We start from the raw sequence: 26,712 nt of genomic DNA, 5'->3' as shown, positions 1-26,712 counted from the left end.
ACACACACACACACACACACACCAACAGTACACACACAACTTACCCTAACCCAACTGCCTCTCTACCCAGAGGGCTCCACGAACAGGCAGCAGGATCCAGGAATGAGTGTCTTGCCCGCAATCCAGGTCTCCACCACGGGAAATGAAGGGTGGGAAACGTCCCTGACATCCTTGAATGACCACTTTAATTCGGGACAGGGCAGGCTAGAGATTGGCACTGGTTCCCACATCCCCATTCCTTCCTTCTCTGTTCAAACTGGCGCAACTGAGAAAAGTCAGACCCACGGGCAACCCTTCTCCCATTCCTCAGATAATAGAACCTAGCTCCTTAAGGAACACCGACCTCAGGCTGGAGCCCTGAACCCTGGGGACTGCCTCCCCTTCTCTGCAGAAAATAGCTCCCTCTTGCTCCCTGCTTGACAAGATGAGATCCCAGTGTATAGGAAAACCCAGCTCAGGAACTGAGAGCTCCTGGTGCCAGGCGTCCTCCAGGGCCAGACACATTCTCAGGCTCCCTCGGGTGGAACCTCCAGGTGCTGCACTGAGCTGGGAAAGGAGGGATATGGCGAGTGGTGTGTGTGTGTGTGTGTGTGTGTGTGTGTGTGTGTGTGTTTCTAGGTATCTACGAGAAGAGCCCTATTTGAGTTTGTTTTCTTTTACTAGGCAGCAAAGGAGCCTATGGGCTCTCATTTCTCCTCAGGCCTGGATTGAACACGTGAAACCCAGGCCAGCCTTCTCTCTCCTCAGGTTTTGTACCGCACCACCCACCCCTCATCAGTAAAGAGACAGCCGCCTCGGACAGATATGGTTTATTAATTCAGGCCGGAAGCACCGGGGTGCAGCAGACCAAGTTTGGCACTGGAAAGATCCACAGGAAGGACAAACAGTTGAATGAATATTTTGGGGCGCTGGGTCAGTGGTCGGTTTTCGCCCGCACACCTCTTCACCTCTGCCAGGAGGCCAATAGCTAGCTTCTCATGCCCCCCCCCCCCCGCTTTATTCCCTCAACGGATAAGAGATTGTGATGGGGAGGGGGTTAGATTGAGATGGGACACCGAGAAGGGACTCCAGCAAGGGAATTCAAGACTGGGGAGGGTACTAGAGTACTTGCTGGAGGAGGTGGGCCCCAAGACATAGTTGGCCAGTGCTCTTGCAGAATGACCACCTTGACCTAAACGGGGAGGGTAGGTGGCCTGGGGAAGCAGGTCTGCTAGCTGCGGGTGTAGTAGCTGTAGTCGTCCTCGCATCCATCAAAAGGGCCAGGCGGGCTGCAAGGTTCACCGCCGTCGGTGCCCTGCACCGAACGCTCACGCAGGCGCACCGCATCGTACAGACCCTGCGGGGGTTCATCAAGCAGCACATCGCGTTCGGAACGCGAGCGTGTAAGGAGACCCACGTTACGCAAGAGCAGTAGGACCGGTGCGTAGAGCAGGTTGGCCAGGCCCATGCCAAGGCTGAGCTGCTCAAAACCAAGGGAGTGGACGATATGGCCTGCCACTATGGGCCCTAGTGCGTAGGCCACAGAATAGGAGATGTCAGCTATAGCATAGACGCTGCCATAGACTGATACGTGGCGCACGTCCACCAGGAAGGCGAGCGTGGGTAGCAGCGCCGTGTCCACTAACGCGATGCCGAAGCAGAGGCCGCAGAGCGAGACCACTAGCGGCGCGAAAGAGCGGCAGGCAGGCACGACGCACGAACTCACTCCAATCACCGCCAGCCCGAGAGCGCCATACAGCCACTGCAGGTGTGGATAGCGCGCCGCTAGGCGCACGGTGAGATAGACGCCTAACACGTGCGGAACGAAAGCCGGCAGCCAAGCCATGCCCATCTCCCACTCGGATGCCGCCATTGTGTGCTTCATCCACGTGGCTATGGTGGGCTCGAGGAACGCAAGGGGAATGTTACAGGTCGTGAGCGCGCCGGCTACCACAGCGATGTAAGGGTCCAGCATGAGGCGATGGATAGGTGTGCCCACAGGCAGGTTGGCCCGCGCCCGAGCCGCAGCCGAGAAGGGCTTAGCAACCGCCAGCAGCAGGAGCGCGTCGAAGAGCGACACGGCAGCGAGCACTAGAAAGGGCACACGTTTGCCGGCGAACTCGTAGAGGATGCCCCCAAAGGGTGGCGCCACCAGACTTCCAAAGCTGATGAAGGCCAGTGCCACGCCCAGGGCACGACTGCGCTCAGGCTCCTCCGGATACTTGTCAGCGATCATGGCGATGCCAGACGTGTCCGCGAAGGCTGAGCCCAGGCCTTGTAGACTGCGCGCAGCGAAGAGAGTGGCATAGTCCTCTGCAAAGGCAAACATGACCGTAGAGGCGAACATGACGCCCAGGCCAATAAGCAGCGGCACGTCGTAGCTCATGCGATCAATGAAAGGCCCGCTCAAGGGGTTCACCAGAAGCTGCAGGATGGCCTTAGAGGCAAACAACACCCCTATCTTCACATCTTCACTTTCTGTGGGGTAGCGAGGCCTCAGGATTGACCGACCAGACCCGGCAACCGTCGGGGACGCCGAGGTGTTGGCCAAGTAGGCGCTGGCATTAGCCTGAGTGGGTGGCGGCAGGGTGGGTTCCCACACCTCAGAGACCAGCGTAGGGCTCTCGCTGCCCCCTCGCATGTGGGCGATATAGTCGGGAACAATGGGCACGATGACCATGTACAACATGTTGTCCAGTAACAGTGCAACGCACACGATGACCAGCACCAGGCGCCGCTGCCTCTGGGGCTCTTGTAGCGCGGCTCCCACCGCTTCCGACAGCTTGGTGGCCGCCGCCCGGGCCTGACTGGTTGGCGTGGTGGGTTCCATGCCCCCACCCGCTGCTCTTCCGAAGATGCCTCCGCCGGAGTCGGCTGCCGGCGTCCCGCAGTGTGGAGGCTAGGGGGACAGGACTTCGGGGGCGCGGTCCTAGCCGCGTGGCGCCCCCTGTGCTTCAGGTGGCTGTGGGGCTCATGTCCCCGAGCTCAGAGAAAAGCAAGAACTGTCCCGCACGGTGCCGCTGCTCTTAGCTGCTCCAGGGACCAGTTGCCTCTGTTGCAGGTGCAACTGCGGAGGCGAGCAAGCCGAGGCGCTGAGGCGGGAGACTGGACGCGCGGTGCCCAGAGAGCGTAGGAGCAGCCCCTGCTGCGCAGAGAGGCCGTGTGCGCCCGCCCAGGGGCATGCTGCCACCGCCCGCCGTCTTTCCAGCCCCGCCGCCGCGCTCCCCTCCCCGCGCGTCCGCTCTTGCCTCTTCCTCCGCCGCCTCTTTTTTTTTTTTTTTTCTCCCTCCACTTGGGGCTATGACGCGGTGAGTCTCGGCCTCCGAGTGATGCCCGGGCCACTGGCGTCGCTCATGCTAATGCGACGTCGTCGGGGCGGGGGCCGGGGGCGGGGCGCGTCCGGGCAGGGGTCCGCTTCCCAGATGCGCCCAGGCAGGAAGCCAAAGAAAGGGGTCTTGGGGAGCAAGAGTCCCAGACAAGCCTTTGGGGATGGGTGCGTCGTGGGAGGAACCAGCTTTCTGTTCCCCCCAATTCCGGGACCTATAGGAGTGAGGCCCTGTTCTTCCCCTACTTGGTAGGAGGGGTGCGGCAGCTGGTACCCCGCAGCCTGGTGGGAGACTGGACAGCCGGGGGCTCTAGACCTCCTCCTCAGCCTGGACCTTGGCGCACAGCGGGCATGGAGCCCCCGAGGTGAGCCGCGCTGCCTCCATCTGTTCTCACAGCTGGAACGCGCAGCCGGGACCCTGGGACACAGAGCGCACAACCCCCTTCCTCGACCCCGCCCCCAGCCCCTCTCATCGCCCTCCTCCGGGAAGGGAGGGAGAAGGTACAGAGACTTCAGGGTCTGATTCCAACCCACCTGCCCTTCGGCAGAATGTCTTGGCAGCGAATTCCGGACTGTGCGCGTGTGAGGACTGAGGGGAGGAGTCGTTTTCTGCATCCAGGGTCCTAGACGTCAGCGTTAACCCTTTTTGACCTCCCCCTGCATGGGTTCTCCCTTTCCGCTTTTCCGGTCGCGGGTCCCCTCCACCCTCGACCCCGCCTCTTTTCCCTTCCTTTCTCCTCTCCCTCTCCTCATTCTAACTCCTCCCAGGTCCTCTTCTCTCCAGACCAAGCCCTTGCTCGACTCTTGCGAGCCTCCGCCCACTTTTCTGCATACCCCCCACCTCCACCAAGCCCTGAGTGGGCTCACAAGTGGTGTGGCATTGCTAAGAAGCCCCGCGTGGAAGCCTCTGGGTCTCACGCGGCAGGGCCTCCGCAGCTTTGCTGTCAGTAGAGGCTCAGGAAGGCTCACCTTCCCTCCGGGAGGGCTGCACAGGCTGAGACTCCTGGTTTGCAGCCGACAAGCTGAGCAGATCAAGTTATGCTCTGGGCACGGTTTGCCCTCACACAAACTTTGACCCTAGACGGCCCGTGAGGCCCGTGTTCCAATCTGCAGACTGGCAGGAGAGAGGGTACCAGTCAGCTGAGATTTGGGGTTGGAGGGAGGGCAGGGACTAATGTTGAGACTGGACTTTCTCTGTCTTCTGTAGTCACAGGAGCCTTCAGATACTTCAAATCTTTAGATCCTAAGCTAGCATGGGGTTCAGCTTCCTCCTCTGTGCTTCCTACCAGGAAGGAGACATCCTAATATCTGGGCTTCAGAGGCAGACAGGATGGCTCCCAGCTCTGCCCCTTACTAGATAAAAGTGCCCAGGGAACTACTGTTTCCTCCTTCTGATCCAGTGCCCCTTTATTTATCTAAATGGAACAGGAGTACTTACCGCTTAAGGAGTGGTACACAAACAATAAGAAAGATCTGTGTTTGCCGTTACTGTCAGAGCATGTGATGCCTTGTGTTTCCGTCTTGGTGGAAGGTCTTGTGAAAAGCTGATAGATGCCAGGAGCATCCTGAGTTTCTGGCTTATCCCTCGGATCTGGTAGGCATTGTGAGCCTGGGCCCTGTCTGGGCTGGTGGAAGCTACAGAAAGAACTGGAAAGTTGGCTTCTATTCTTAAGCCATCTGCAAAATGAGGTGATGGAGACCAGAATATCAGGGTGAAAGGCAGAAATCCTGTTGTCTAGTACCCAACCTGTCAACCCACACATAGGTGCCCATGAGAGGAAGAGAAACTCATATATTTAGGCTGCTGCCATCACATGCTCGGTGATGGCCCAGCTGCCCTTTGTGTGAAGGAAGGACCCTGAATATGGGGACCACCATGGCTGTGGATGGCCTTGGGCAAGCCACAGCCTGGCCCACCTGGCCTCTGTTCATTAAGAGGTTACCAAAATACACATTGCAGAAAGTGTAGGAAAACTACTTTACATATTATCCCACCCCCTTGATTCACTGCACATTCTGCAGTTTCCCTCAGCTTGCTTCATGAACTTTTACAGCTGCCTGGCCCTCCAGACGTTTGAGTTTAAGAACTCTGAGCTCCCCTGACTTTTCTACCAAAGCCTCATGGTTTTTAACAAGATATTTCCCCAGCCTACATGGTAGCAATTGTTTATTCATATACTGTCACTCTAAATAAAATCAGAAGGTAGGATAAGACTGGAGGCAGAAGTTTCCTTTCTAATGGTTAATGGACAGTGGAATCTTCCAGAAAAGAAACTTCCCAGTGCTAGCCAGCAGCAGACTTTTCTCCCAGCTCTCCAGCCCACATAATAATCCATAGCTGTCCCTGAGAACAAAGCCAATTCATTTTGGGACTCACGCCGACTCTCTGCTCCTCCTTTCCTCTATGGTAGAATGCAGACTCACTGGTTCTGTGTCAGGACCATGTGTATGCTCTTCCTTCATCCCCCTCAATCCTGGTACAGTGGAGATGCTACAGCCCCCCCCCCTATAGAAAACCAGGCATGGAGAAAGACGCTTTCTCACTTGCCCGAGATTCCCGGCTGTTGAGACCTGCTTCATGGTCTTCATAGTGCCTGTCTGTTCCTTGTGTTTATTACGCCCGTGTCACTCCAACGTGCCACACCTAGGCTGGGGAAGGGCAAGTGGCAGATGAAGACCAGGCTGGCTCCTATGGGGTCTTTTTTTTTTTCTTAGATTCCAACAGTCTTTTCATCTGGACTGGGGTACAGGGGTTACAGGTAGGGGAGGATCCCTTCACCAAAAAGCCCTCCTTTCCAGGCATAGGAGGGGATAATAATTAAAAAAAAAAAAAAAAAAAAAAAAAAAGAGGCCGGCCGCTGGAACTGTCCATGGTGCTGGCCAGCTTGCTCACTGGCAGAGGCCTCCAAGGGCTGCATCCCTGCTGTGTTTCTGGGCCTGCGGCTTTTTTCCCTCACCCCAGTGCTTGGCAAACTCCTCCCCCCCCCCAGACTCCTATGTCTGAGTATAATTTATAAACAAGAGGAAATTTCCTATTCAATCGTGAGGGAAAAAAACAGAAGTGTGTCTTCCCCACTTCTTGAAATGAAGAAACTGTTACTATAGGATACATATGTTGACTGAGTGAAGGAAGGGGTTTATTTATTAGATCTGTAAAAAAGAGCTAGCAGTGTGCCAGGCAGTGTACTAAGCATGAACTAAGTCATTTAATCACATTGCTAACATTCGTATATTCGTATTGGCTTTCTGTAGTCAGGGACATTGCGGCGAAGCGATCCACCCCGTTACAGCTAGTGCTGCCCCACTGGAGCAGGCTAGACAGCACGAGGGACTCACTACATGGTCTCAGGGACTAATGCTTGATCCGAAGTGGGAGTTTCATTATTACTTTGAATGGCTTTCTTCAGATGGCTTGGTTGGCTTTGGATGACAACTTTTCTTCTCATTTCATTCAGTGGACCCAGCTGTGGTCTTAGTCTGATAGAACAAAATCTGCTCCATTCTGGATCAGTGCCAAGGGGAGTTCTGGTGTAGGGGGAGTGTGGAGAGGGTGGGAATAGTCCTGGTGTAGGGGGAGTGTGGAGGGGGTGGGAATCGAGTTATGCCGCACCAGTGCCTTCTTGAGGTCATGGGTCTGTGGGTGCTGCTGTGGAGGGATGGATCAGCCTGGCCTGGCTTTATTTCTGAGATGGGCGAAGAGGCCACATCAGTTCCAGAGCTTCATCATCGTTGCTTGCTGGAGGAATTCATTCCAGAGAGTGGAACTGCCCGAGTGTCTGCGGAGGAGCAGGTTGGTGTGGTGGATTGCAGTGTGTGGGCGGGGTGCCCACTCCTGATTTATTATTTCTTTGTCTGCGTGGAAGCACTTAAGTGCAGGCTTGGTTCCAATGACGTTCATGAGCCTCTGGATTCCAGCACTGGGGGTGGGGGTGGGGTAGAGTGTTCTTGGGCCTCACTAGCCCTTCCCCCGTGTGCTGCAGTCTTGGGAGGGCCTCAGGGTTTCAGCATTACTTAATTAATTTAGGCCTCCACAGCCACATATTCTCATTCAAAAGAACAGAGTGGCCCGTGTCAGCCTTTCCCGGAAACCCGTGAGCCTGGTGGCTGGAAGCCAGAGGACTATGTGTCTGCCTGACTGCCCTTGGCCAGCCCATCTCCAGGGCCGGGCATGGACAATACAGTATCCACAGTAAGGTAAAGGACAATGTCTCCTACATTGTGAGTAGACCCTGATCTGCTCTAACAGCTCCCGGAGAAAGAGATGGCTGGCTTGTGGCCCTTTGACTTGTAGATTTCTCACATGGATTTCCATAGGAATCCTGGCCTCAAATCGCTTTGATTTTAGCCCTCAGGTTTACTTTGCATTTCAATTCAATGAGTTCCTCAGATTCACTTCTTTTCAGAAAAATCTTGCCCCAGACCAGCAATCCTTATAAGTTGTGACCCCTTTGGAGGTCAAATGACCTTGTCACAGGGGTCAATTAAGACCATCAGAAAACACAGATATTTAATTATGATTCATAACAGTAGCAAAATTGCAGTTATGAAGTAGCAGCAAAAATGATTTTATGGCTGGGGGTCACTCCTCTATGAGGCACTGTATAAAGGGCCATGTTACGAGGGGGACCGCTTGTTTGTTCCCAGCTTCTCAGCCCTGAAATAATCACACAGAAACTATATTATTTAAATCACTGCTTGGACCATTAGCTCTAGTTTTTTACTGGAGAACTCTTATATCTTAATTTAACCCATTTTTAGTAATCTGTGTATTGCCACGAGGCTGTGGCTTACCAGGTAAAGTTCTGGCATCTGTGTCTGGCAGGTCTCCATGGCTTCTCTCTGACTCTGCCTTCTTTCTCCCAGCATTCAGTTTAGTTTTCTCCACCTAGCTCTACTCTTTTGCCCTATTACAGGCTAAGACAGTTCTTTATTAACCAATGGTATTCACAGCATACAGAAGGGAATCCCACATCAGGATTGAGCATTAGAATGATTGAAAACCACCACTCTAGACTTTCCATCTTCCCCAAGACTAGGGCATTCAACAGCTCTCAACTGGTTTCTTCCCTCCGCACCTAGCCAATGTATACTGGTACAGCTCCAAATTTCTTTACTCAGTCACACTTTAGGCCAGTTCCCAGCTTGTCACCAGAGCCCCACCACTACCTACTACCTGAGCCTTGCTTCTTCTCTTGGCATATCAACCTCACAGACTTCCCTTCTTGGACTGCCCCTAATCAGTCCCAGCAGTTTGTGGCCACCCCCTGGTGAGCCAGCAAGTCTGTGGTTGTTATTGTCATCCTGGAACTCTCCAAATGATCCTGCCTCAGCTTCCCAAGTGCTGGCATTTTGAGTATGTGCCATCACGTCACCGGAGCCGTCCTCACACCACTTGGAGAGCTCTTTAGAGATGGGCTCTATTTGTTAGGGGATCTGTACTGCATTGGTCACAGCGCTCTGCATGGGAGCTGGTATGTTAGTGGGTTTCACATTCACCTCAACACTTATTGAAATGAAAATAAACCACACAAATAATACAGGAATACATCCTGCTAAAGGAAATCATAGTTTTATTGATGTTTAGTCCCCCAATTGACTCTACTGTTTTATGCATGTTTCCAAGCAAGCCCCTTCTAAACTTTCTATGCATAGATATGAGCTCATATAAAATTTAACAAATGATGTTGTGTTTAGTAAGTGTATTTTAATGTGCGCTGTTGTGTATGTGTCATTCTAGGGATCCCTCATTTTCTACTTACATTATGTCCACTTTAGTTAATACAAAGGGGGTTTGTTTTCTCCCTTCCTTTAAAGGTTTATTTCTTTTTATGTATATGGGTGTTTTGCCTGCTTGTATATCTGTGCACCAAGTGCAAGGATAGAGTTCATGGAGCAAGAGAGGGTGCCAGATCCTCTGGAACTGGAGTTACAGATGGTTGTGAATTGCTCTGTGGGTGCTGGAAGTGAGCCCTGGTCCTCTGCAGAAATAATAAGTGTTCCATTTTCTTAGCTGATATTATACTATGGGATGTTTCTGTTGTAAAAAAAAATTACAGTATTAATTTCCCACTGACATCTTTCCTATAGATGCATCTGGGTTTATCCTGATTTCCTGATGCTACAATGTTGTAATGAATGTTTTCTTCCTCTTGTGGAGATATTTCTCCCATTGAGAAACAAATAAGCGGGATTGTCATTCCTAACTCAGCAATCTATGCACTTTTATTTTATTTTATTTCTTAAGACAGGTCTCTTATATACGTGGACCTGGCTTGGCTTTGAACTCAAGGAGGCTTTTCCTGCCTAGACCTCCTGAATGCTGCCTTACACCAAGCACACTTTACGCTTGAAAAGAAATTTCCAGATTGCCTTCCAAATCGTTGCATAAAGCCACACCCCCAAGCCCAGTCAGTGCCAGTCTTGGTCTTAGCAGTCTTTTCCTTTTGTCAGTTTGATGAGAGACAGTATTCACTGTCATTTCAATCATTAAATGCTTAATTGGCTGAGAACTTTTTGTATGTTTATAGGCCATCTGCATTCCTTTTTCATCTTTGTGTGTATGTGTGTGTGAATGAATTGCCTGTTGATTCACGTCCCTATTTTTCTTTTAAGTTGTCCTTTACTTCCTAAATCATAAGATTTTTTTTTTTGCTTTTTGTTTGTTTTTTTGAGACAGGGTTTTTCTGTGTAGTTTTGGAGCCTGTGCTGGATAGAACTCACTTTGTAGATCAGGCTGACCTCAAACTCACAGAGATCCACCTGCCTCTGCCTCTCAAGTGCTGGGATTAAAAACGTGTACCACCACTGCCCAGCTCTGAACCGTAAGAATTTTTAAATGTGCTCTCATCGCCTTGGACACGCCCATTATAGATGACAATTATTACTAAACCATCACAGATTTAACAGTTTATACCTTTCGACCAGGATAAGGCAGAGCGAACGTGAGGCTCCATGTATACTAAGAGCCTCTTTGACACAAGACAATTCAAGTTCCTTAGCTTGATGTAAAAGGTTCTCTATCTGATCCACCCTCTGCCCCGCTCTAATGCAGTGCCCAGATTCAATTACTGATTCCACACCTTCTATCTCTCTGGAAAAACTTGCTCAAATGCTCTGCATTTAGCATCTGCCATTTAAAAAAAAAAAAACCCGACAGAGTTGTTCTTTCTTTGTGTGCGTCTAAACCTCTGACCTTGCACAGCTTACTCAAGCTCACCAGACCTTACGTATTGTTGATGCGGTGGGTGCATTTCTGATGCTCATAGAGTCTGCGATAGACGGACTGAGCTCACAGATGGTGCCCATCACTCCTGCCTTCCTGGTGGCCTGTACTCAATGCTTACGGTCAAACCAACCTCTGAGTCAAACTGATCTTCCTTGTGTTGTGACCATGTGCCTTTCACTGTGTGGATGGCATTGCGGTACATCAGTGCACCTTGTTTGTGCTAAGAGTGGGATCTGGGGTAGCTTAGCCTGGCTCCCTGCCGGGTGCAGAGCATCCTCGACAGATGACTGTGGGATCTGCCTATTTCAAAAAGAATCTGGGATTTCTCACTTTGGCAAAGTGCTGTAGAGCCTGGTTTGGGGGACACTTAGGGAGTAGATGACATAGCTCTAAAAAATAAATAAATAAATAAATAAATAAATAAATAAATAAATAAAAGAAAATACCCCAGATACATGATGGGAAGAACCAGAAAACATCTCCATGGACTGTTTGGGGAAGCTAAGACAAGAAACTGCATTTTACAATCTAGAGATGGCTTTGTCAGGGAAAACAGAGGATAAATAGAGGCTGCCAGCCATCTCTCCTAGATGCTGAGGCCTGCTGTGACCAGAAAAGAGGTTTGATTAGGTGCCATTGCTTTAATTTTTGTTTTGAAAAGTGTGGATTTGGGGAAGGGACTCTGGAGAACAGGGCCATGGGCCCCTCCATGTCTTAGAAGGACACATCAACACTGTGCAAATATCACCAAGCACAGTGCAGCCCAGTGCGGGTGGAGGACTCCTTGAATATCTAAAGAAAGGGCTGGTGTAGAACTAACACCTCTGAGCAGGTCGGTACTGGCCATCTACCAGATATGTTCCGTTCATGTGGGCATAGTGCAAGATTGTCTGGAAGCCTTTGAAATCCAGCTCCTCAGTGAGTGTAGTCAGCGGAGATGAAAGAAGAATGCCCCCTCTAGTGGCAAGGTGGTGCTTTGCAATGCCTGTGCCTCTGTAGTCTCTGAGCTAGGAACTGGAGTGCAGAGAGGGCACTTTTTCAATGACTCTGCTTTTCTGAATGGCCTTCCAAAGGCTTCTGGCTGGTGCCTTGTCCAGGCAAGTCCACTGAGAAAGAGCCCAGCAGTAGAAGAGACCGCAGCCATGCTCAGGGTCAGCCTAGCAGAAGACTTTTACCCTTACAAGCTTTGTGTCAAATCACCGTCTGGGAGGTTAGTCCTCCAGGGTCCACTGGACCAAGTTCAGATGAGGGTGTGGATGATGCGCTGAAGCCACGGACAGTCTGATTTGCCCTCTGTTGCTCATCTGCTTGCTCCCGTGTCTTCAGCGTCTTGGGATTTCATGGGATTCCTCTGTGGGCTTTCCTTGACATTCTCCTGGTCTCCCATAGGTAGTTCCAACCATGGAAGTTCCAGCCAGCAAAGAACCAACCACGCAACCAGAGAGACTGGAGAACTTTATTTAATTTTTGCATGGACTGGAAACCAAGCTCATACTCTGGAAAAGTCCAGCAGCCTTCCGTAATTCCTCACAGCTTCCAGAGGTCATGTAACAGTATGGCCTCTGTCCCACATACATCTCCAAACAAAAGTTTCTGTCATAGTTTAGTATGTTTATAAAAACAGCAAAAGCAGGAAGAAATATTTTCAGGTAGATATTTTATAGATTATCATTAAAAACCATGCAAGCATTTGTAGGTAACAATGAAAGCAATTGCTTCCTTAGCCACTAGGATTCCCTGTTCTTTTTGCTTTGCTTTCTCTCAGTTCCAGATCTGTTTGGAAAGTAACACTATTCCTCATTTAAGAGTACAGAGTCCTTCTTGGTGGTCAGCAAACTTAAGCCTCTTCTAGTCTGGGGGATGACTTCTGCAGCAGAGGCTACCTGGTCTCTTATCGTCTGCAGCGCCTGGGTTACCTGCTCCACGTCTTGCATCACTTTCGTGGCTGGTTGTTTATATTGGATCCCAGGGGAGGCTAGTCCTCCAATATCAGCCCAGTGCTTTGTTCCAAACCCAACAACAAAGGCACAACTCGGACATCTCTCCCAATGCACCCATGCGCTTCTCCTGCCACGGCAATCAGCTGGGGCAACCCAAGAGGCAGAAAAAGTCAGTAGTATCCAGCTAGGCTAGAATTTGACAAGCTCAGGAGCTGAAAGGTGGCACCTGGAAGTCCTATATGGCTATCTATCATATTGCTAGGGATTAGGAGTACAAGTGTCCTGTATATGTATGAGCATCACTTGGCTGTCGGGTGACGAGAGCACCCTACAACAGGGCAACATATGCTTTCTGACTGTTGGCTAGAATACAACATTTTCCTCTGGCAGCAGAGCTTCTCACAGAGGATAACACCATCTGGGTGTTTAATATAAGGGGTCTGCGAAGTAACGCACATGTCAATGGGTTTGTGACCCTGCTGTATAAAACCTGGTCAAGTACCGCAGAGTTTAGACTCTGACTGACCATTAGAAATTGGTTTCACTGGGGGTGTCAGGCTGGCAGCTACAATGTGGGTATGTGAAGACCTCAAAAGGACTCCTACCTGAATTCACAACAAGGCATCCACAGGTAGAGAAAGCAAGTCATTCCTCTTAGCAAACTTGCTAGTCCTTTCTAAAGCATAGCAAAAATCATCCTCTGTGCCGGGCTCCAGTCTCAGGGAGCCATGGTGACGAGTCCTATAGAAAACAAAGGGGACAATATCACCATAACTCCCACTGGAGCGAGGTAACATCACGACCCCCATTGCCGAACAACCATGTCAAGTACCTCAGGCTGTCACTGCATGTCTGCCCTGTGTAAACTAGCCAGCTTCCAGGTGGGACTAAGGCAAGCAGTTGCTCATTGTTCTTGAAGGGTGACTCAGAGAGGTTGGTCTGGGTTGGACTTGTAGTCCAGGTCTCTTTCTTCTGATGGTATCATCCATTTAACCCATGTATGAAAGATCCATGGGGTAACACCTACAATTTTAAAAGCAGAGCAACCAAAATTTCCATATGAGGGCCTGTCTTTCTTGGGTGCAGATAGACACTGCTAAGTTAAATGGAGTCAAGGTCATAATGTCCTATAGCTGGGCAGAAATTTTCTTATCGAGAAGAAAATTATTAGAGAGAAATAATTCTTTATATAATCTCACATAGTTAAGTATAGTACCCAAATAAAGGACCATATCTAGCATTTAATCTTTGACTCTACTTTCCTAAAGTTGGGGGTCTAAAACAGTGTAGGTGTCCAAGAGTAATCACTTGTTTTTGCTGTCAAGGTCAGTTGGAGATCTGACCTTCAGGGTCACTTGGTCTAGGGAGAAATCTCTGGTTCCTCTGTCCACTTGTATGACTTCTTTTCGCCAGTTGTTGCAGCTCTGTGAGAATACATAGAAGGTCTTGAAAGCACTGAGGAAATTATTCCTTTGCAATGGTGCTCCTCTTTGTAGACTAGACACTGGTTAGCGTTCACCAGTTGGGGAGACTTTCTGCCCAGGAGAACAGGTGAGTCCCCACCATGACAGAACTTGTCAAAAGCTGTGCCAAAGTCCCTGGGACCTACCTGACCTTGGAAGATAAGGGGAAAACATTCTTCCTTTTAATCCCTCCATGGACAAGAGAGGCCTTTTTGTTATGCTACAGAATTTTTCAAAGATAAAACTTCATTGTCTCAAGACTTAAAATGGCATGCTGGGATAAAAACTACATCGATTTCAAGCCACCAGAAACCGTATTAATTTTAATCTTGTAATTTACTGGATTACAGGTGCCTCAGTAGCTCCTGTACTTCCCCCTGAGCCTTTATAGGCCCTTCCTGGCCATTCTTGTGGTGCTACCACACAGTGGCAGGCTTCTCAGACAGCAAGGTAGGTTACAGGGCCCATGATTAAACTTCCTTCAGGAAACTGAGAACCTAACGGAGAACTAGAATGACAAACAGTGAAGTTATGGCAAGTGAACCAGAGTTGTCTCCTTGTTCTGGGCAGGGTCTAGGGGTCCCCAGAAGGAAAAAGTCCCCAAATGTCAATTGGTCCTTTTGTGTCAAAGAAAAAGAGATCTCCAGGCCATCAGCTCAGTCCTGGAGTATAGAGCAGGCAGGCTTCAGGGATACCAGTGAACCTGCAGGTAAGAGTGACCCCCAGTCTTGACCAGACAGGAGGCTGATTTCCTTAAAGAAAAGTTTCCCAAATGCCGAGGGTTGAGAGGTCTCTGTAGAGTCTACCTTACACATTTCTTGATTTTCCTTTCCTATGTCGATGATGTGAAACAGACAGAGAAGGACAAGGAGTCTCCTCCAAAGAGAAAAACCGTTCGGTTACTTGTTGCAAGGGGGCCCTCTTGTTTGTCCCAGCCGCCTGGCTAGCTTAGCCCCGAAATAATCACACAGAAATTGTATTGATTAAATCACTGCTTGGCCCATTACCTCTAGCCTCTTATTGTCAAACTCTCACAGCTTGATTTAACCCATTTCTATTCATCTGTGTATTGCCATGTAGCGGTGGTTTACCGGGAAAGATTTCCCATGTCTGACCCTGGTGGCTTCCATGGTGGCTCTCTCTAACTCTGCTTTCTTCCTCCCAGAATTTAGTTCTGTCTTCTCCGCCTACCTAACTTCTGCCCTATCAACTAGGCCAAAGCAGTTTCTTGATTCATTAACCAATGAAAGCAACACACAAACAGAAGGACCTCCTACACCGGTTACTCCTATGTCCATGTACCTTTGTGGAACTTTGGTGACAAGTGGACCCAGCTTTTCCCAATGGGCAGCCAGATTTCAGTGTGGTGTCACCCTCAGATGAGCCTCATGTAATCCACAGCCTTATGAGTTCTCTAAGGGCACCTAGCCGTGGAGCTACAAACTTGAACCTGAAGGACAAGCCAATAATCCACACACTCATTCAGAGGGGATCCTGTTTCCTTGCCCCTTTGGGAGGATCCTGACCTGATGACCTTATGATGGCGTCTTTAGGATGTGATCAGGGTCCTCTTCTACCCCATGAGTGGGCCTGGCTAGATCTCTAGCCTTCTGCGCTTTACCTTGTCCTGCCGGTTCTTCCTGTCAAGTTTGTTCCTCTCCCTTCAGTGAGTCTAGTCAGGGAGTCCGGCTGTCTGGAGAGTACTGAGTCAGAGTACTGCTTCGAGGAACGTCAGGTAGTATTTAACACCTTCACTTGGAAATCCTTTAGCCTGGCCTGGCCGAGCTATTGTTTCCTCAGTGGAAAGGGCTGCTATGACTCTAATCTTGCTGGGGCCTCCAAAGAAAACCATGAATCCCGAAGGCAGAATGCTTTTTACATGCAGGCTGGGACTCAAACTAATGCTTTGGAAAGGTCCAGCAGCAGCTCATAATTTCGTACAGCTTTTAGAGGTCAGATAACAGTGTGGCCACCTGAGGGTGGTCTCTGAGTCCTGTGCCCACCAAAAGAAATTTCACATGTTTATAGGAACAGCGAAAGCAGGAAACATTTGCAGGTAGATGTTTTGTAGGTAGCAACTTAAAGCACATAACTATTTGTAGGTAGTAATACAATTTCTTTCTTAACAGATAAGATCTACAGAATAGCTGTGGGAAGAGATAGCTTGGGGAGTCACTCCTTAACAAACTTTCTTTCAAGTATAAGGGATGGGGACTTCAACAAGTGGGCAGAAGTCAGCACTTAATTAAATCATTAATTCATTCTACGTCTGCAAAACCCTGTAGTTTCTAGGCAAAGATTTTAATTAGGCTAGCATAGCATAGAGTAATACTTTGATTTCATTAGGTACTTACATAGAAGTACAAAATAGACATTCATATCCTCATCATTAGTGCAGCATCCACATTGTCACCACTGGTTGGGAATTATCTTACCTTAGGCACAAAAGGGTAGGCTCGGCTTCAGAGGTCCATCCCCAACACACAGCAGTGCTGACTGATGGTGGTTCACGAAGCTGGATGACTCATAGGTCAGGAGGTCACACTGAGCCTGCCAGGTGCTGGGGACACCATGGTGATGGATCTGAGGGAGCAACAGATCACAGGCTATTTCTGGTGTGTCGTTTTGGGTAGCAATGTCAGTATTGTGGTGCAGATGAGTGTTGTTCAGTGCCTGATACTGTTCCATTGTGTCTCTGGCATCTGGTACCATTCCTGGCATGTGTAGACTCTCTCACAGGGAGGAAAATGTCCAGCCTCCTGATTCTTTCTTGTTGAGGGTCTAAATCGTTAAACCTATCTGAAGAATCTTAGTGTTACACTGTGCTCACATGGCAAAGGTCTCTGCCAGGGAAACATGGTCTGGGCTGATGAACTGATAGTGGAGGGGGTCCATCTTCTAAACTCTTGCCAGCATTAGGCATGTTAGTATTAGACACTGTATCTAAGTGGAATGAGAATGTGGTGCATGGTTCTGATGGACCTTGACTGTCCAGATTTGACACAAGTATCAAGTTCCATTGCTAGACTTGACCCATGGTGGCTGGACAGAGGAAAGGAATTCTCTGGAATGGTGTTAGAGCTTGGAGTGGTGATGTGGGCAGGGACTCAGATTTTGTACTTGGAGACAGGAATGCAGGCCTAGCTTCCCTCCCACAGCTGTGTGGGGACCAGGCAGCAGAGAGAGTTGGCTTCAGGGAAGGCCACTGAGACACTCTAGTTCATATGAAAGCATCATCTGTCAAGAAGAGTAACAAGAACAATTGTGTCCTGGGTAATTATGATGCAATTGATCAAGCTTCATTTAAAGTTAGTGTCAAACTAATCATGACATATCCACCCATCCATCAATCACAAAGGAAAGTGCCTGTCTCCCTAGCATCTGAGCGTGAAGTCTACTGAGATGTGTTTGGCCACTGGCTGGCTCCATGCCCTGCCAGGCAGCATCTCAGAGTGAACTGCCTGAAGATGTACAAACGACAGGTGCCATTTCCTCATTTGAACTCCTCAGATGCCATCTGGGAGCAGAGCTCACGACCTGGAACCTTCTTATTGACCCCGGATGTTGAGTCACTCAGTTCCAGACTCCCTTGTGGAGTGTTCAGGCTGCATGGTGGATGATTGGTTCAGACAGCCTCTAAGTGACTGGACAGAGAACAGAAGGGTCATGCCTCTTCGGGATTGGCCCTTTTAAGTTTCCCCCGAGAGGAGGGACAGGATTATTGCAAGTGCCCAGAGCTCTAGAGGTACCTAGGCTGTACCCTATATAGAAGATTCTGGTCATGCTAGGAAAGGCTGGCCCAAGCTGTCTTTCCTCTCTCTGAGGCCTCTGTAGGAGAGATACAGAGGACCCCTTACTCCTGAACTGAAAGCATTTATGCAAAGAAAGCTGGGGAAGAAACCCCCTTCCTAAGGGTCAGAGGTCTTCCAGGCCTCATGGTCCTGGCCTCAGTGTGAGCCAGTGTGAGCCCTCTGAACAAGAAGGAATCCAGGGGCCTATCTCAAGTACAGAGTGCTGCTTACACAGCCAGCTTAGTTTTCTGGAAGGGAGCTATTGAGCCTGACTTTCTTATCTGGGTTTGTCCTCTATTCCCCACCACTGCCCGGCTACTCCAACAGCCAAATAGGTCTCCAAATGGTGCATTCAGGGGACCTGGAGACTCCTGAAGTCAGGAAGTCCTGCAAAGTCTTCATGTTTCTGCCCCAGCAACTAGGAGGAAGGCCATGATTGGTCCTACCCCCGAGGGAAAGGGACCAATGGGTCCCTTCTTCATGGTGTGTGAAATGCAAGCTCCACAAGCCGGCTTGCCTTTCTCCTGAGTGTAGGAAGTAGGGATGAGGAGGACAGGGGAGCCGGGGCCAGCGGGTGACTGGTGTGAATTGAAGGACATTATTTGACGATGTGGCAGGGCAAAGGAGCACTAGATCAGCTAACGAGGCAGTTTTAGGAACCCGCCATTCCACGGGGACTGTGGATGACTAGTGACGCCTACAGGATGCTTGAGATCAGAAAGGAAAAAGTGCTTTGGAGCCATGGGGAGGGGGTGTGCTGCTTACCACCGGAGCCAGGGCAGGGCCAGGCCAGCAACACCAGCACAACTGTGTCTCTACTGATAGGAGCACAGCCCAGCCTCCCAAGTGACCCTGACCACCCTGTGTGAGAGCCTCAAAGATCCACACATTCCTCTCGGAGACTCTGGACCTTCATTGATTTTGGAATGGAGCATCTTAAATATTTAAGGGAAATAAGATGATACATGTAAAACATATAATATGCCTTGTATCATTCCTCCACAATATTTGGGGTAATTTACCTAACATCAAATAGTGTGGAAAATTTGTGCAGGAAAGTGAACAAATATTCCTAATTTTAGAAGATCAATAGTGCATAAGAAGACTCATGTCATTTCAGGTCAAGTTTTGCCACCAAATGACGTAAGTTCAGACAGTGTTGGGAGCCATATGAGTCACAAGACGTCTTCTGCCTTTCAGTGCCTTTTAGAGTTGACATTGCAACTAAAGGGTGGCTGGTCTGTACTGTCCCCACACTGACAATCTGAGAATGGTTGAGCAAAGGAGACAGAGCTGGGACACAATGGAGCTGTCCCCAGAGACCTCTTCCTCCAAGACATGGAGATAGATGACTATCATATCTACTTTATCCATCTTCTAAGAGGACTTTGAGACCCCAGTGTAAGTCTGTCCTGCTAACCAAATTACCTGATAAAGACCACCAGATATGAGTCCTTAGAGCCCAGCAAAGTTACCTTTCTCCCTTTTCTGGAGCAGAAAGATGGGCTGTCCACCTGAGACCTGTGGCTTCCTACAAGAGGAGAGGCAGAGCTCCTGTAGGTCTGGATGGAACACCGAAAAGACCAATGTGAGCAGGCTTTAGGAAAAGAGTTGTACTAGGAAGCGAGTTGGATTCCTGTCCTCCTAAACCACAGTTATGATTCGTACACCATGCTGGGTCCAAGACTTGACCTAGGACTCTATATCTGAGTTGAACATGAAACTGCTTCTCTAAGTCTTGGCGACTCCTGGCTCAAGTCCTCAAAATACAGCTGGGCTATCCTTTTCTCAGTCACAATTCCAACAACCCTCTCTGGCCACCTGTGGTTTTAGAGAACAGGATTTCTCAGTACAACATCCTCAGAGTTTTCATAGATGGGTATCAGCCACAGAATGCTCCCCAGCACAGCACAACTTGAAGGCCTTTTGCTAGAACTACACAGCTGGTGTCTTCTGCCTGGGGGCGGGCAGCCTGGCAAGTCTGAGAGGAGGCTAGACCCTGGCTTTGTGTCTGGGTTTCTAACACTGACTAGTTAGAGACTTCCAGACAGTCCCTCAAATATGATGGTGCCAGTAAGTTCCAGCCGTGTATGGCCCAGACTAAGCATAGATCTTCTGCCAGAGTCCTCAAGAAGCAGGCCATTGCCTGAGCTTCGTGCCAACCCCGACGTTTATAGTCCATTAGCCGAACCATTAGTGGCTTCCCATTAGTGGGGCTTATAAGCTGCTTCGTGAAAACAGACAGACAAAAGCACCAACGGGGTTTGCGAGGCAACTAAGAGCGGGATGAGAGCCTGAATTCTCTGTCTTCATTTGGTGTCCATCTTGCCTCCCCTCAGAGTCCAGCTGGGTCCACAGGCATGCTGGTTCCTCGAGCGGTGTCTCTGTGAACACTGCTAACGCTTGGGCTCTTTCGTCACCCTTCAAGGATGCAGGTCCCCAAACCCTAATGGAAGCATCTTACCAGCTTTCCCCGTGTCCTGATTGCGAATCCCCAAAGTCACCTGAAGGGTTTTTGGTCCTAGACCTTGAATGTCAGGAGCAGCAGAGCCCAGCCAAAGAATCGCTTTCTAAGCAGAAGCAACCATCTTACAGGAATAGGCATGTCTTCTTAAGCGAGGAAGCCTTGGCGCCACTTTGCACAACTGAGGTTTACTGTTCAACCAAACTGTAGCTCTTGACCAAGAGCTGATTTGTCCTGCATGCTCCTGCTCCCTGCCCCAATGATTCCCCTACTGAAGCCAAAGCTCATGTCATTACCCCAGAGATGACTTCGGACACCCGGACCCCTTATTCCTATTGTGACCACACTGACTGAGGCTCCATTTTGTACACTATTATTCTCTTTGGCTCGGGGATTGCAACAGGTGGCTGTTTAATCATTTGGGACTCTGAAAACTTAGGCCATTATCTTAAAGTCCAAATAATACTTCATTCAGAAGGGTAGGCAGCTTCCTGTGCCCACGTCCAGCCAGCTAGTGTGCTGGGTTTTGTGTGTGTCCTATATCCTGCAGACACTTGTGCCGGTCAACTCTGCTTCACACGGTCTGACAAAATGGACATCTCAGTCCCTAGGCTGCCAGGCATGGGAACACCCTTCCTTCTGAGAGAAGCGGGAGACTTCTCAGGAACCTACAAAGGGTGCCAGATGAGCTAGAGAAAAGCAAGAATGTAGCTTTGCCTCTGTTCTACAGCTGAGGCTTGGTGATTTGGGCAAAGCCTGCTCTAAGTAGCAGGGCTAAGACTAGGGCAGGTCTGTCCTCCTCAGAGCAAGGCTGCCACCCAGTCTCCAGCCGGCATGGGTAGACAGCCCACACTGGGCAAGTGGCCGGGCATGGTGTGTATGTGTGTATGGTAGGGGTGAGGGGCTGAGAGGGGCGAGGACTGGGAACCAGCAGACATTTGGAGGAGGAACCAAGGAAGAATTGGTTGTATATGAGGGCCAGGTCTAGACTTCTGCTCTAATCTTTATGTTAGGATATTATAGAAAGAGAGAACTCCATTGAGGGTAACCTCTAAATTCAGAAGCATCCAAGGCACAAAAATATAGAGCCTGATTCCTTCCCAACACAGAGTGAAAAATCCACCATCGGGTAAAAAGGTGTCAAGACAGAAAGGGGTGTAGGCTGCAGGGGAGTGGCCACATCACCCAGGTAGGAAGACTCAGGGCTCCAGCCTTTCCTGTCCCTGGCCTTTCTGCAGATGAAGGTCAGTGTTCTCACCAGAGAGGCTGTGTTGTTTTCTTCCAGCACTAAACAGTCTTGTGACTAGGAAAAGGCTATTTAGATAAAGAAATTCATAATCCTTTCTGGAGGTAGTGTCTGGTGATTCTCAGGGAAACCGGTGGTGCTCAGGAGAGTCTGGGAGTACCTAGGTTTGAGACTTGCATTTCTGAGTTCCTCTCCCATTGCCGGGAGCTGTATCTTAAATCTTCCAACAGCTTGATGGGCGCAAACGCCTGGGACAGCATCAGTGCTAGTCTTTATTGCCACCGTGTGGTCACAGTGAAGAATGACAGGCATTTCCTTCGATTAATAATCGCGTGTATGCGCACCCAGTTTCATTTTAATCTGTATTTCATAACAAGGAAATTCTCTAACTTGTACATTTCCCAGTGAATATTTGATTTATCTCTAGGTTTTACATTCTGTGCGGCTTCAGCCTCTGATTTTTCTTTATGGGTGATTACTAATTTATCCAATCCAGGCAATTAAAGTTGTATCTATGATTTAAAAATTAGCATTCAAAATAATGGGTTTTAGTATTATGTTTTCATATGTGTTTTGCTTGCATCTACCCCTCGTTGTTATCTCTTGTCCCCCTCCCTCCTTTCTCTGTTATTGTATTTGTTATACTTGGTGCTAATTATTTCTAATATCTCTTCTTTCTCCTCCAGGCAATTTGGTTAAAATCAGAATCTAAGAATAATGTAAGCCCTGTAGTTGAATTCATGATCTGCCACTTGCCATATCACCTCCAGTGAACTCCTGGTTTTCTTGACTTTCCATCTGCTGAAGCCCTGGTTAAAATCAGGTTTGGGTCCTGCAGAGACCTGGGCTGTGTCTCCCTTCCTGGACTAGCCTGTGCTATGCTTTCACCGTAGCGTAGCCACGGAGATTGAGTAGCATTGGAAGGCTTTACTCTGATTTGTGCAGCTGAGTGACGGATCTTGTAACCTATGGGCTCAGTCAGCGAGCGCACCCTGGCGCAGTCAGCCAGCGCAGGCAGAGTACAGAAGAGTCATGTGACTCTGGTCTATGGACTCTGGGACTTGCTTGCCAATTGTGTAGGAAACCCAAGGAGTTTTGCCTGCAGCCCTTCCTGGACAATTGGACCAAGCTTTACTAACACTCGGGCAATGTTCCAACCTCTTCCCCTAGGGCAAAATTGTGGGTCTAAAAATTGTGACAGTCATGAAGCGTGTCCTCAGCTCTACCTCTGCTTATTCCCCTGCCCCATTTTGTTTGTGAAGACGTATAACAAAAGAGCGAGCAAGCAGAATTCCAAAACTGGAGTCTCTACGTCCAATTATAGAACTCATTCTAATTGGCCCAGGAGCGGAGCAAGGCTTGAAGGCCTGAGATTTCGCAGAAGTTGTGTATCCTCCTCTATCATGGTAGGTTTGCAGACTGTCTTTGAGAAGATTCCCAGGTCTTGATGTGCCTCAAGGAGGGACAGGGGAAGGCTTAGCAGACATCTGTCTACGGTATGGGCGTCATTTCCCAGGTAAACTTAGCGCCGTTCTATAACAGCAATATTGGTGCTGTCACACAAAATGACCCAAGACTGGCTCTTTTCATAAGAAACACATGCTTACTTCTCAGAAACGGATTTAATGTTAGATGCTGGAATGGACCATCATAGATTTGGTGTCCTGTGAAGACCCAGTCTCTGCTTCCAGAATTATGCCACTGTAGGTGTCTTTATTCATGGGAAGGCTTGTAAAAGAGGGATGACCTCGTTCTGTCCATCACTTTGAATATTCCACTTAGCGAGGGGCAGAGCTCTCCTGGCCCCATCATTCCTTACAGGTACCACTTCTTAATACTGTTGCAGTGAATATCAGTCTCGAGCCTGCAGCAAAGGCGTTTCCCCCAGGAGCTCCCAGTATAAGCATTCTTACACCCTTTGGGGGAAGGGGTAGCAGTGAGTGCCAAGCTATAAAGTAGTTGAAATTTGACTTTGGGTCACTTACCTTTGAGCTTCAAAGCCCTTCAATTTCCAGCAAAAGTGCATTACTTTGTGGCATGCCGTCTCTGGAGCTTCCTGTATGTATCTCAGATGCTGACAAAGCCTGAGATGAGGGACAGGGACTTGGACCACACTGAGCAAACTGAAAGGCTTTCTCGAAAGTTGTGCTGGGCTTTTTTTTTTTTTTTTTTTAACCTTTAAACATTCCTGAAGTTCCGTCCATTCTTTTTAAACCTTCAGCACTTTTTATTTTTCTAAGGGAGCGAAGGTCTGAGAAGCACTGGGTTTGTCTTTCTGAACACGTGTTAAGCGTGATGTAGACGGCACGCTGGCCTGTCTTTTAGATGATTGGCCTTGGTACCTCTCTGTGTTCTGAGGTTTCTTGAAGGAGGTTTTATCTTTTTCCCTTTGACCCATAACATTTTATGGGTCATCTTCAGTCCCAGTGTGGGGACAGTAAGAAAGCTCTGACCCTATGAGAAGCTAGAAAGTTATCCTCAGGGTTCAAATGGTCTTGATGACCGTATTGGCATGGGGTCTTCTTTGTGTAGTTAGTGTGTTGGGTCACTCAGCTTTGCTTCTGAGATCTCCATGTCCTCTTCCCTTCTCTCCTGTATGTGTATGAATGTAGACCATGTGCTACAACTTATTTTATTTTGTGTTATAGAATAATCTTTTTGTATGGTGTGAAGATGTGTCTTTGCCAAGGTGCCTTCGGATTGGTTTAATAAAAAGCTAAATGGCCATTAGCTAGGCAGGAGGCATAGGTGGGCAAGCCAGAGAGAACTCTGGGAAGACGGATGGAGTCACCAGCAGATGCTGAGGAACAGATGTGCCAGAGGACAGGTTAAAGGCCACATGGTAACATATAGGTGGGCAGAAATGGACTAACTTTAGTTGTAAGAACTAGTTAGTAACAAGACTAAGCTATAAGCTGAGGTTTTATAATTAATAAGAAGTCTTTATGTCATGATTTGGGAGCTGGCAGGTGGGACAGAAAAATCTGTCTCTAATTTTGTTTGGGGGTAAAGATTCAGTTTCAATCTTTCAGAATTAGATTTGCAACTGAGTATATTACCAGGTCTCAACAGCTCAATGACTAACTTTAGAATAGGAACTAACAGTGGGAATTGGGGTTTACAGGATTTGTCTGTTTAGATCTTTGCATGAACATGAAGACACCTTTGCTACTACTGTGCAACAGAGTTAAGATGCCACCAAGGGCTGAATTATTCCCCAGGGTAAGGGAGGTTCTCCTGGGAGATTCAAAGTTATGTCCAAACAGAAGGGAGGAGGGAGGAGGAAAGCCTAGCTCGCCAACTGGCTTCTACTAGCTTCTCTAAGCCCCGTGACAACCATTGTCTTTTAAACCAAGTCCTTCCACTGTAAAGCTGGGCACTACAGGGGCCCTTGTCTGGGCCAGCAGGGGCATCTGAAGTCTACTTCCTGACCTGTGTTGGTGTTTTTCCTCTGCCCTGCAGTTTTCTAATGAATTTTCATTACTTTTGTGATATTGTAACTATCCAAGTTTCACTTCCTAAATTTTAGGAACTTTAATCAAAATTTTAAATTGAAGATGCTGTCTGTAGACTCCCCACTGGTGGATGCCCAGCCACTGTAACACATCCTTGAGTGTTCTCTAAAGAGACAATATGGTCATTTGTAGCTTCAGCATCTCTGGAGTTTTGGTGCTTGACCTCAGCTTCCTGGGGTCTCTCTTGGTCCCCTCTCACCTTTTCTATATAGGAGCTATGATGAGAGAACTAACTGCTTTTGTCTTCCACTCGCTTGCACACTACATGTGCATTTCAAGTTCTATTATTGCAGTGAAGAATCTCTCTCTCTCTCTCTCTCTCTCTCTCTCTCTCTCTCTCTCTCTCTCTCCTGACTTTCCTTAACAATTAAAACGATTCCATTCAAAACAAAACTCTCCAAATCCAACCAGACCGATTGCATTAGTATTAGGAAAACAAAAACAGGTCTTCATGCCATGCAGTGACGTCACACACCTTTAATTTCAGCACTCGGGAAACTTGAGGCCAGCCTAGTCTACAGAGGGAGTTCCAGGACAGCTAGGGCTACACATAGAAACCCTGTCTCCAAAAAAAGGAAAAAAGAAAGAAAGAAAATAGAGAAGAAAGAAAAAAGAAGAAGATAAGAGTAATTAAGAAAGAAAGGAAGAGAGAGAGAGAGAGAGAGAGAAACAGTGTTTCAGTAAAAGGTGCTATAGAAGAGAATCATTATATAATAAGAAAGGGGGTCAATTAACTAAAGAAAGTAAACAATTATAAACATGTATACCAACACAGAAAGGAGGACTTTGTATTGCAGGATATATAGTCTTCTCAAGTAAATCTAGAGTGTTTTCTGGAACAGGCCATATTTTGGGTGAGGAAGCAAATCACAGTAAGTTTTCTTTTTTTTTTTTTTAAATTTTATTATTTTATGTTCATTGGTGTGAGGGTCACATGCCCTGGAACTGGAGTCAGGGGCAGTTGTGAACTGCCATGTGGGTTGCTGGGAATTGAACTCAGGACCTCTGGAAGAGCAACTAGTGCTCTTAACTACGGAGCCATCTCTGCAGCCCCACAATAAATTTTAAAATTTTGAAGACTTACCAAGAATCATTTCTGACTGCATTTCAATGACACTAGAAACAGGAGAAGGGACAACCCACGAAGGTCACAAATAAACACATGAATGAAAAAGCAAGCACTTAACCAAAAGATGCCCAGTCTGACAGAGTAGAGGTTGTATTGTTGTGATTTGTTATTGTGTCCTCATTTGCTGTGGGACAATAGTCTGTAAAGATTTGTCACTTGTATTGGTTTAATAAAACACTGATTGACCAGTAGCCAGGCAGGAAGAATAGGCAGGGCAACCATAATAGGAAAATTCTGGGAAAAGGAAAGGCTCAGTCTGCTGTTGTCACCCAGACACAGAGGAAGCAAGATGAGTATGCCTCACTGATTAAAGGTACCAAGCCATATCGTTAACACAGACAAGAACTATGGGTTAATGTAAGAGTTAATAAGAAGCCTGAGCTAATAGGCCAACCATTTTATAATTAATGGAATCCTCTGTGTATTTCTGTGGGAACGGGTGGGACAGAAACCTCTGTCAACACTCAGTGTTCCAGGATAGTGTAGTGCACAGCAGTAACAACAAACAGTCCCAGTACAGCACGAGAAGTGAGGAAACGGTGGCTTGGAGCTGTTAGTTTGCTGGTAGGCAGCACACTGGCTCCTGACCCAGGACACCAACCTGAGTGCGTTACCACATTGGTTCCAAACCTCCT

At 48.4% G+C, this 26,712-nt stretch overlaps 1 protein-coding gene across 1 annotated transcript; it reads right to left on the bottom strand.

Moving 5' to 3' along the window:
• Positions 1 to 1,210: 1,210 nt before the first annotated feature.
• Positions 1,211 to 2,809, bottom strand: Slc18a3 (solute carrier family 18 member A3). The gene has a single exon (XM_050140597.1). The coding sequence runs from the start codon at positions 2,807 to 2,809 to the stop codon at positions 1,211 to 1,213; it is 1,599 nt and encodes a 532-aa protein (XP_049996554.1).
• Between the last annotated feature and the right edge of the window lie 23,903 nt (positions 2,810 to 26,712).

The sequence above is a fragment of the Alexandromys fortis genome, unplaced genomic scaffold, assembly GCF_014885135.2.
Source record: "Alexandromys fortis isolate MF-2015 unplaced genomic scaffold, M_Fortis_MF-2015_v1.1 scaffold_46, whole genome shotgun sequence".
In the NCBI taxonomy this organism is placed as follows: domain Eukaryota; kingdom Metazoa; phylum Chordata; class Mammalia; order Rodentia; family Cricetidae; genus Alexandromys; species Alexandromys fortis.
This window is presented reverse-complemented; position numbering and strand designations above follow the sequence as displayed.